Raw genomic sequence first — 12,289 nt, forward strand, 5'->3', positions numbered from 1 at the left:
AACATATAAAATTATATACGGACTGGACAAGCTAGATACAGGAAAAATGTTCCCAATGTTGGGCGAGTCCAGAACCAGGGGCCACAGTTAGAATAAAGGGGAGCCCATTTAAGACTGAGGTGAGAAAAAAAGAGTTGTGAATTGTGGAATTCCCTGCCACAGAGGGCAGTGGAGGCCAAATCACTAGATGGATTTAAGAGAGAGTTAGATAGGGGCTAGTGGAGTCAATGGATATGGGGAGAAGGCAGGCACGGGTTATTGATAGGAGACGATCAGCCATGATCACAATGAATGGTGGTGCTGGCTCGAAGGGCCGAATGACCTCCTCCTGCACCTATTTTCTATGTTTCTATTTCATAGAACGGGCTGCATGGAGTTTCAGTAATCATTATTTACGCTCTGCTAGTTTCACGAGTGGCATAAACTGGTGAATTGAAAAAAATGTTTAGTTAAAGATCAATCAGAGTCAAATAGGGAACTACGTAATAATATCACGCTCATTGGCATCTCATATTATAGAAATGTAAAATTTTCTATACATTCTTGAACCAATGTCTGTTGTAGAAATGCTCCCTGCCAGAATTTCCTCTCCACATGTTCGGCACGGACTTGTAGGGCCGAGATGGCCTGTTTCCGTGCTGTAATTGTTATATGGTTATATGGTTATATCTTGTGGAACACTGATGATTTTCCGTATAACAATGTTTAAAATTGTGATTTAAAATATTTAGTAAGACTGTTTGGTTGATGTAGTGTGCTTAACGGTGCTGATGCAGAACGCAGAGAGGCAGGGCAAGAGAGAAGGGAAAACTGTGAATGCTGGAAGTCTGAAATAAAAGCAGAAAATGCTGAAAACACTCAGCAGGTCAGCCAGCACCTGTGGAGAGAGAAACTGCATTAATAGTTTATACCATGCTGGCTAATGTTGGTGCTTCAGATCGGAACAGTTGGTGAACATTCTCTCGAACTGCACAAATCCAGGATTTTCCCAGCTTGCACTGTCGAACAAGAAAGTCTGGGACCTATTGATTGATTCCGAGTCCTGTCTCTGTTAGTTTGCTCCACTGCTAGAGTCTCTGGAATTCAGCTGAAGAGCCCAGTCTTGCTGAGATTCCCCAGCATTCTGCTGCAGAATTACCATTTTGGATCCTGTGCCAAGTTTGATATGGAACAGGATCTGACACCTAATAGATTAACTGGAGCTGCAGGGGCTCAAAAACGTACGCTGTGACTTAATAAACATTACTTGGCTTTCCTTTAATTCTTTTCATTATTTAAATATGGTTTGAATTGATCTTTTTTATTGTCTGTGAAAATGCAAGAGACGTATAAAACAATTATAAGAACCACTTATGGTCCCAAATAAGTAGAGGTGAGAGGGACGACATTCAATGGTTATGGGGATAGAGCTAGAGACTGAAATGTTTTCATCATAATGGGAAAGGTGAGACATGTTCCAGGTTTTAAGGATATACAGAAGCAGGGCAAGTAGAAGGGAAAATGTTTATCAATCTAAAATGTTCATTGTCCTTTTCTATATGGATGGTACCTGACCTGTTGACTATAGCCAGTGCTTTCTGTTCTTATCTCCATCCTACCATATCCCCCTCACACTTACACCAATGGTTACATGTCTTGGCCAGCTTTGTGACACCTCTCTCTGCAACTCCATGAACAGTAAAGTGAACAGACCTGGCTCGACCATTCTTGACTGTTTGCTAAACAGCCTTTCTCCCCGTCGCTAAGAATTTTATAATCAGTAAACAAAGCATTCAATTAAACGTTTTTAAAAAAACAACTTTTTTAAACAGCCTATGATTTTGTTCACAGCAGTGCTCTGAACATAAATCTTCTATTTATGTTGACAACTCTACGGATAGTAGGTAGTGTTTAATTAGGACACTTGGATGGATTTTTCCAATGTATTTATCACCTCTCAGATGCACTTTGCTATCTTCTACTCCTGATTTATTGTCCGAGTGAAACTTTGATTAAAGCTGGGTTGTAAATCTCTATCGTAACGTATAATTTTGGTGGGCGTAGTAGAAAGAATCCTAAAACAACTGGACGAGAAGTGGAGACAAAACGCCTACTTATAAAGCAAAATAACTTACTGGCATACTACTACCTTTACGTAATAGGTGATGAGCATCTTTCTCAGATCAAACATCTGTAGCATACATGCTGCATTGTTGTCACTGATGCTGTAGCCTTCCAGCACATACTTCGATGACGTAACTTCCCAGGCCAGCCAACGCTGGATAAAAGTTGCATTGAATGACAGCATGTGAGGCAAATGTCCTGGCTCACAGCAGCAACAGCAACCCTCATCATCCTCAGCTCCCTCTGTTATTGCTTCAACCTCCCTCTGTTGACAGTATGTACCTGAAAAAAAAACAGACATTATACCACATGTGAAATACATCTCATTCAATATGTGCCTGACAATATGTACTATGCAATATATCGTGCACAATATTTACTGCACAATATGCATGTCATTCCAATATGTATCATTCAATACACCCCTTTTGAAATGTCCAGTTTATTTACAATAATCAGTGTAAAAACATTAAATATGCCTACTCTGATAATGTAACAAATGTAACAGCAAATGAGATAGATTTCCAGTCAGAAGGTTTAGAGAAGAACACAAAAAGTCCACCACGTTAGATTGATGTCTGATTCTGGTCACTTAAAATTGCATTTCCTGATGTCTCTCAGAGGCTGACATCTTATTACAAATACAGTGACTTCTCATTGCTGTCTGTCTGTCTGTCTGTCAAACAGCCTTTCACGCAATCTCCAATGTTTCAAGGAGGTCGCCTCTCATTCTTCTAAACTCCAGCGAGTACAGACCCAGTGCCGTCAAATGCTCATCATACGTTAACCCAGTCATTCCTGAGAATTCCAGGGACCTTCTCCAGAGCCATGCTAACATGCCAACTTGGCCATGCTGACAAAGCTGTCCCATCTATGCTAATCCCATTCGTTTGCATTTGGCCCATATCCCCCTAAACCTTTCCTTCCATATACTTGTCCAAATGTCACATACCTGTTAAATGTTGTTATTGCATCTGCCTCGACTCATTTATCTGGAAGCTCATTAAATGTACCCACCATCCACTGTGCGAAAAAAATGTCTATAAGATCACCTCTCAACCTTCTGTGCTCCAAGGATTAAAGTCCGAGCCTGCCCAATCTCTCCCTCTAGCTCAAGCCCTCGAGTCCTAGTAATGTCCTCACAATCTTCTGTACTCTTTCTGGTTTAATGACATAATTCTTATAACAGGGTGACAAAATACTGAATACAATACCCCAAGTGCAGCATTACCAACTTGTATGTAATAGATTATGCTAACTAAATGAATGAATTAATAAGTTTATTGGTCAAGTATACACATACAAGGAATTTGCCTTGGTGCTCCGCACACAAGTGACAACATGACATACAGTGACAGTTACGAATGACAAATAAAACACTAAACATTAATAATAAAACATCATTGATCAAACATGTGAATTAAATAAAATACCAGAGCAAAAGGAGGCTACAGACTTTTGGTTATTGAGTAGAGCTACTACTCATGGAAAAAAGCTGTTTTTATGTCTGGCTGTGGCAGCATTGACAGTCTGGAGTCGCCTTCCAGAGGGAAGTAATTCAAAGAGTTTGTGGCCAGGGTGAGAGGGGTCAGAGATGATCTTACCCGCTCGCTTCCTGGTCCTTGCAATCTACAGTTCGTCAATGGAGGGAAGGTTGCAGCCAATAACCTTCTCAGCTGATTGGACGATTCGCTGCAGCCTCCGGGTGTCGTGCTTGGTGGCTGAGCCAAACCAGACCATGATGGAGAAGGTGAGGACAGACTCTACGATGTCCGTATAGAATTGGACCATCATTGCCTGTGGCAGATTGCGCTTCCTCAGCTGCCGCAGGAAGTACATCCTCCGTTGTGCCTTTTTGACTGTGGAGTCGATGGTAGCCCCCCACTTAAGGTCCTTGGAGATGATGGTTCCCAAGAACTTAAAAGACTCCACAGATGTGACTGTGGTGTTGTTGATGGTGAGTGGGGTAAGGGGAGGGGGAGCTCTCCTAAAGTCTACAATCAATTCCATTGTCTTAAGAGCATTGAGCTCCAGGTTGTTGCAATGGCACCAGGATGCCAGCTGTGACACTTCCTGTCTGTAGGCAGATTCCTCCCCATCCTGGATCAGTCCAATCAGGGTTGTGTTGTCTGCAAACTTGAGAAGCTTGACAGAGGAGTCAGTGGAGGTGCAGTCATTGGTGTAGATAGAGTAGAGGAGAGGGTGCTCCTTGTGGTGCTCCTATGCTGAGGGTTTGTGGGTCCGAGATGTGCTTTCACAGCCTCACATGCATGCTGCTTCCTGTCTGTCAAGATTCATTTATATAACAATTAAACAATACATGTTAATTGTTATAAAAATGAATATTTTTCTGTTCCATCACACTAGGTGTCCTGTCGTAACGGTACGACATAGAACTTGAACCCTTGAATTTGCATATAACCATATAACCATATAACAATTACAGCACGGAAACAGGCCATCTCGGCCCTACAAGTCCGTGCCGAACAACTTTTTTTCCCTTAGTCCCACCTGCCTGCACTCATACCATAACCCTCCATTCCCTTCTCATCCATATGCCTATCCAATTTATTTTTAAATGATACCAATGAACCTGCCTCCACTACTTCCACTGGAAGCTCATTCCACACCGCTACCACTCTCTGAGTAAAGAAGTTCCCCCTCATATTACCCCTAAACTTCTGAAGTCATGTCCTCTTGTTTGAATCTTCCCTATTCTCAAAGGGAAAAGCTTGTCCACATCAACTCTGTCTATCCCTCTCATCATTTTAAAGACCTCTATCAAGTCCCCCCTTAACCTTCTGCGCTCCAGAGAATAAAGACCTAACTTCAACCTATCTCTGTAACTTAGTTGTTGAAACCCAGGCAACATTCTAGTAAATCTCCTCTAGTAAATCTCCTCCTCCTCCTCTATACATTCAAGTTGTCAATAGAAACAATTGTGACTAAGTTGGTAATAAAACAGACCAGTTTATTAGCTTAGCCACAAATAACATTTATTTACGCAGAATTGTGTCTGACAATACAACCAAATAAAGTGACAAGGGCATCTGGTTTTGTGGAGTTGCACCACCAATATATCCCGACCGGAAAGCACTGCAGAGTGTGGTGAAAATTGCCCAACGCATCACCGGTTCCTCGCTCCCCACCATTGAGTCTGTCCAAAGCAAGCGATGTCTGCGAAGGGCGCGCAGCATCGTCAAGGACTGCTCTCACCCCAGCCACAGTCTGTTTACCCTCCTACCATCCGGGAGGCGCTACTGGTCTCTCCATTGCCGGACCAGGAGGTCCAGGAACAGCTTCTTCCCTGCGGCTGTTACATTACTTAACTCTGTACCTCGGTGATTGCCAGTCACCCCCCCCCACCCCTTCCGACACTTCTTCCCCCAGAAAATAAAATTGCACCACGACGACTGTATGTACGTATATATATTTATTGCTCATTATTCTATGTTCGCTCTTCTGGAGAGATGCTAACTGCATTTCGTTGTCTCTGTACTGTACACTGCACAATGACAATAAAGTTTGAATCTGAATCTGAATAAACACCAGGCTTATTTGCTCACAGACGAGCCAATCTGTAGCCTCAACTTTATGAGTGATGTTTAAAATCAACTCTGCCATCTTCTCAGAATATCGGGTAAATTCCATAGACCTGCATTTACTGCCATGTCTTCTGCTGAATCTTTTATTGTTCTTGTGGATATAGAAAAATACTAAAATGCCCACGGTACCACTCAAGTTTGATTTAGAATCAATCTGAAGTGAATTTATATCCTTGCATTAAATTTTTATTCTTCATAGTACTGCATTCATGACTGAACAAAATATCAATTATTGAGACAGCTACAAACTAACAATTGATAAACACCGAAGGTACACAAAAATGCTGGAGAAACTTAGCGGGTGCAGCAGCATCTATGGAGCGAAAGAAATAGGCAACTTTTCGGGCCGAAACCCTTCTTCAGACTCCATTCAGTGAAAATTGCTAATTATAATATTTTTGCTTGCTTTGCACTAATCTGTGCAGCTCTTGTATTACTCAGAACTTAATGTTATATTTGAGCAACTAAACAGAGAAATAATTTGAACATGGAAATACAGAACAAAGTACAACTTCAAGTGATCGGCAAAACTTCCACCTGTCAACTCGGTAAGTATGAACTCATGAAATTTGTCAATAAAATACACCGTGAAAGGAATAGATCAGGTAGATGCACAGAGTCATGCCCAGAATTAGGGAATCGAGGACCAGCGGACATATCTCGGGAAATAATTGACCAAATTTATAGAGGATTGGAGTTTTGAAATCATAAGGAAAATTTCTACCAGAAGATGTAAAAATGTCACTGTTATTGTAACATCAGCAGCTGGGCAGCGGTTAGATTTAAAATAGTCAGACTGGTGAACAATTTTAATTAAAAAAGTCGAGAAAATAATGTACAGAGGAGTGGATTTCTAAAATCAAAATGAAAATCTCTACTGAAATATGTCAAAATGTCCCCGTTTCGGCGTCTGGTTTTCGAGGAGATACATTTCACGGCCAAAACCACGCGCGCGCACACACACACACACACACCTAAGCTGTCAATGAAGACAGCAATTTTTTTTTTTTAAACTGTCTTTGAAATTAAAAGTTCATGTTAAGAATTAGTGATGTTAAGTGAGAAATAATTCAATTCAATTCAATGATTGCATCTTAACAGGTGGGGGACCAGCATTCCGGCAGGCAGGTTTGCCTCTGCTACACGGGTGGTTTTAAACTGAATAAGGGGGGCGGAGTGTCAAATGGGATAGTCGAGGACGGAGTTAAAGGGAAAGAGAGTAAATGACCCCAGAATTAACGGGAAAGGGAACTCACAAAAGGATAGGAGTGTATGGCCAAGTGTATGTGTTCCATATCCCTGATTCCCTGTGTAACCACATGCCTTTCTAAAAGCCTCCTAAACATCACTATCCTGTTTGCCTCCACTACCACTCCTGTTAGTGCATTCCACAATCAAATGGGATAGTCAAGTACGGAGTTAAGGGGAAAGAGAGTAAAAGGATGGTTAATGACCCCAAAATTAACGGGAAAGAGCTCACAAAGGGATAGGAGAGTATGGCCAAGCGTAATAGGTATCGATGTGAAAGGTGAGATGCACAAAGAATTAAAAGTATTGTATATGAATGCGCGAAGTATAAGAAGTAAAGTAGGTGAGCTTGAGGCTCAGATAGAGGTTGGTAGATATGACATTGTGGGGACTACTGAGACATGGCTGCAGGAGGATCGGGCCTGGGAACTTAATATTCAGGGTTATACATCCTATAGAAAGGACAGGCAGGTGGGCAGAGGAGGGGGGGTAGCTCTGCTGGCGAGGGATGGAATTCAGTCCCTTGCGAGGGAAGACATAGGGACTGACAAGGTAGAGTCACTGTGAATTGTGTTGAGGAATTGTAAAGGCAAGAAGACACTAATTGGTGTTATCTACAGACCCCCAAATAGTAGCCCGGATGTAGGGTGTAAGCTGCAGCAGGAGTTAAAACTGGCATGTAACAAAGGTAATGCCACTATGGTGATGGGGGATTCCAATATGCAGGTAGACTGGGAATATCAGGTTGGTTCAGGCCCCTAAGAAAGAGAGTTTGTAGAATGCCTCCGAGATGGATTCTTAGAGCAGCTTGTAATGGAGCCGACGAGAGAAAAGGCAATTCTGGATTTAGTGTTGTCCAATGAACCAGATATGATAAGAGAACTCGAGGTAAAGGAACCGCTTGGAGTTAGTGATCATAATATGATTCGTTTTAATCTGCAATTTGAGAAGGAGAATGTCAGTAATGCAGTTGAACAAAGGGGACGATGAAGGCATGAGAGAGGAGCTGGCCAAGGTAGACTGGAAAGGCATCCTAGCAGGAATGACGGTAGAACAGCAATGGCAGGAATTTCTGGGCATAATCCGGAAGATGCAGGATCGTTTCATTCCAAAAAGGAAGAAAGATTCTAAGGGGGAGTAGGAGGCAACCGTGGCTGACAAGAGAAGTTAGGGATAGAATAAAACTAAAAGAAAAGATGTATAACACAGCAAAGAGTAGCCGGAAGCCAGAGGATTGGGAAACTTTCATAGGACAACAGAAGGAAACAAAACGGGCAATACGGGCTGAAAATATGAAGTACGAAAGCAAACTGGTCAGGAATATAAAGAAGGACAGTAAAAGCTTCTTTAGATATATTAAGGGAAAAAGAGTAGCAAAGTCAAATGTGGGTCCCTTGAAGGCAGACACGGGTGAAATTATTATGGGCAACAAGGAAATAGCAGAAGAGTTGAATAGGTACTTTGGATCTGTCTTCACTAAGGAAGACACAAACAATCTCCCAGATGTACTGGTGGACAGAGGATCTAAGGGGCAGAGGAACTGAAATAAATTTTCATTAGGCGAGAAATAGTATTGGGTAGGCTAATGGGACTGAAAGATGATAAATCCCCTGGACCTGATGGTCTGCATCCCAGGGTCCTCAGGGAGGTGGGTCTAGAAATAGTGGACGCAGTGGTGATCATTTTCCAATGTTCAATAGATTCAGGATCAGTTCCTGTGGATTGGAGGATAGCTAATGTTATCCCACTTTTCAAGAAAGGAGCGAGAGAGAAAACAGGGAATTACAGACCAGTTAGCGTGACCGGTGGTGGGAAAAATGCTGGAGTCAATTATTAAAGAGGTAATAATGGGGCATTTGGATAGCAGTAAAAGGATTAGTCCAAGTCAACATGGATTTATGAAAGGGAAATCATGCTTGACTAATCTTCTGGAATTTTTTGAGGATGTGACAAGTAAAATGGATGAAGGGGTGCCAGTGGATGTAGTGTATCTAGACTTTCAGAAAGCCTTTGATAAGGTCCCGCACGGGAGACTGTTGACTAAAATTAGAGCACATGGTATTGGGGGTAGGGTGTTGACATGGATAGAAAATTGGTTGGCAGACCGGAAGCAAAGAGTCGGAGTGAACGGTTCCTTTTCAGAATCGCAGGCAGTGGCGAGTGGGGTGCCGCAAGGCTCGGTGTTGGGGCCGCAACTGTTTACCATATATATTAATGATTTGGAAGAGGGAATTACAAGCAACATGGCAGGTTTGCGGATGACACAAAGCTGGGTGGCAGTGTGAGCTGTGATGTGGATGTTAGGAGGTTGCAGGGTGACCTGGACAGGTTGAATGAGTGGGCAGATGCGTGGCAGATGCAGTATAATATAGATAAATGTGAGGTTATCCAGATCCGAAGTACCTATTCTGCCATTTCCTTGTTGCCCATAATAGTTTCACCCGTGTCGAGTGACAAATACTGGTCTACAGATGGGAGAACTGCACTGCTCTTACTCCAACAGAGGCAATAGAAACTTTGAGCTGAAACAGCGTATGCCACTTTACCAACACTGCATTCAAATGACAATGGCCCTGAAAGTCCTTTGCAGAACTTAAGGCCAGTAGAAAACAAAGAAGGCATCCCAAAGTGCAGGCAATCATAAATGCACTCACAAGAAGTTTATCCTTTGGAGATCTGATTGGCAAACTCCGAACACGAACAGTTGGTTTCAGCCCTGGTTGGTGCATTTAGTGTCTTACAAAAAGCATAGCCAGCTGAATGTACAATTTTTCATTAGCTGGACAAGTCCCTCTGACTCGAGTGAACTCGCTAACATCTATACATTCAGTAGAAGCACTGCCTCTAGCTGGAAGCATTGTGCTTTGAATGTGGTATGCCATCTTATAGACTGGCTGCAGAGAATGCTAGCAGCTGTGAGCACTTACAATGTATCAATAGAAAATCAGTGTCAGCAGGGCAGCTGACATTCTTTGCATTTGCAAACTTTGATACATATGTCTTTCACAATCGGCGATAGGATGGCCCAGAATGCTATTGTATGGTATTAAATAGTAGTATAGAAGCTGTCGACCAATATCCCTGGCAGTGCAGAACCCATACAGCATGGATTATACAGACATAAGGGAATTTTGAGCTCAATCACCAAGGTGCGATGATCCACATAATTCTGGCTCAGTGGCATGACTGCAACCAGCCAAGCCACAGGTGACAATTGGAATGTTTTATCATCAGGAACAAACAGAAGCAATCAATTAAACTGGCTCATGTTTTTCAGTCAATAGATGAAAAATTAGAAGCATCAGAAATAAAGACCCCTGTTCATCTTGTTCGCCTTCTGCCATCCTAGGAGTTACAAGACACAATAATAACATGCTAATTGGAGCAATCAGTCTCTAGTGATTCATCGACAACAGGTCTAGACACATTCATGCAACATATACCCATAATACAGAAGGGAAAGCCAACAATCTTTTGCATCCGTCTCTTTTAATTTGGGGTATTACTGCTGTTCTAAATCTAGGTTTGAAGATAACTTCAATGACCCATATAAATGAGATTCTATAATATTGGTTGGCACCCATGGCCAGTTTGCTGGAGAGATTTGTTGAGGCAAAATAGCACATAGACTCTCAATAACACCCATTCAATCTATTTTCACAACATGAACTATCCTTTCATCAGGAAATAATATTTAAAGGAATAGTTTAAGTTGAGACCTTTGGCCCAAATTAAATAAAATGCCACCTAGTGTTCCATTCACCAGTTCCAAATGTAAAAGTATTTCAGTTTTGCACTGCTATTTTTATTATCAACAAAAAGTATTCAATTAAACTGACGTATGTCTTTTCTGTAAAGTGTTAAAACATCAGGAATATTATTCTAGTTCACCTTCTGCCATCCTAGTAGTAAACTGTGCAATGACAACCTGCTAATTGGAGCAATAAATCTCCATTGATTAACCTGCAACATATCTGGACACTGGGTGACAGAATCCATTTGACTTTATGTGGCGATCAGGTTTGAGTTATTATGGAACTTGCCTCGGAACTCGAGCCCTCTGAGCTGAAACGTTACAAGGCCATTGCCGATCTCTATCAGTTGAACCAGCGCGTTGAGATAATCTGAAGCCAGGATGAAGCAATCTCCGGTGCTGTAGCTTCCCCATCGACCTAGGATCAGGTCGCCACACAAGCTCTGCTGCAGTGATCTGGTTAGATGCTCATAGAAGATTGAGTTCAGGTTGTTGTCATCAGCCCCTGAGAGTGCAAATAACAATGATTACATTGAAGCGTGAATGTTGTCATTCTCTGTGGATTTTAATATAACAACATTTTGTATTCCATTTGAGAGTGACAAAATTTAAATCCAAAATTAGATTCTTTAACCTAAATAAAGGCAATTGAATATATTATGTAGATGGGGAAATTGTATTAAAAGACATAATGTCAGCTATGATGTGACAGGTATTTATAGTGATATTTACAATTGACACGGTAATGCATGTCAATACATGAGTTCTTTATTTGATGTATTAATGCCTTTATTACAATTTAGTTTAGTTTAGTTTAGAGACACAGCGTGGAATCCAGCCCCTTGGCCCACCAAGTTTATGCCAACTATTGATCATTCGTACACAAGTTATCCCGCTAAGGGCAAATTTACAGAATCCAATTAACCTACAAACCTGCGCGTCTTTAGAATGTGAGAGGTAACGCGAGAAAACCCACGCGGTCATGGGGAATAAACATAAAACCCGGCTCTCTTGCGCTGTGAGGTAACAGCTCTACCGCTGTGTCACTGTGTGTCCCAGCTTGGCCAATGGCTTTGTACTTTGTCATTGGCATACATCTTTCTCTTCTAGTCATTAATAAGGTTTTGACATGGGCCAAGCCACATTATCTCCCTCTAACTGCCCATGAAAGTAAGCATGCAGGTACAGCAGGCAGTGAAGAAAGCTAATGGCATGTTGGCCTTCATTGCGAGGGGATTTGAGTTTTGGAGCAAGGAGGTCTTACTGCAGTTGTACAGGGCACTGGAGTATTGTGTGCAATTTTGGTCTCCTAATTTGAGGAAAGACAATATTGCAATTGAGGGAGTGCAGCACAGGTTCACCAGGTTAATTCCCGGGATGGAGGGACTAACATATGATGAAAGAATAGGTTGACTGGGGTTGTCTTCACTAGAATTTAGGTGTGAGGGGATCTTATAGAAACATATAAAATTCTTAAAGGATTGGACAGTCTAGATGTAGGAAAAATGTTCCCAATGTTGGGGGTCCAGACCCAGGGGTCACAGTTTAAGAATAAAGGGGTAGGCCATTTAGGACTGAG

The 12,289-nt window shown here is 41.9% G+C and overlaps 1 protein-coding gene across 1 annotated transcript in view; it reads right to left on the minus strand.

Moving 5' to 3' along the window:
• LOC129697010 (pecanex-like protein 1) overlaps positions 1–12,289 on the minus strand; it is a 215,937-nt gene that overhangs the window by 51,725 nt on the left and 151,923 nt on the right. The window contains 2 exon segments of the mRNA XM_055635197.1: positions 2,129–2,385; positions 11,000–11,215. Of these exon segments, the coding sequence (XP_055491172.1) occupies positions 2,129–2,385; positions 11,000–11,215 (473 nt within the window).

This window comes from Leucoraja erinacea, chromosome 5 (genome assembly GCF_028641065.1).
Source record: "Leucoraja erinacea ecotype New England chromosome 5, Leri_hhj_1, whole genome shotgun sequence".
NCBI lineage: Eukaryota > Metazoa > Chordata > Chondrichthyes > Rajiformes > Rajidae > Leucoraja > Leucoraja erinaceus.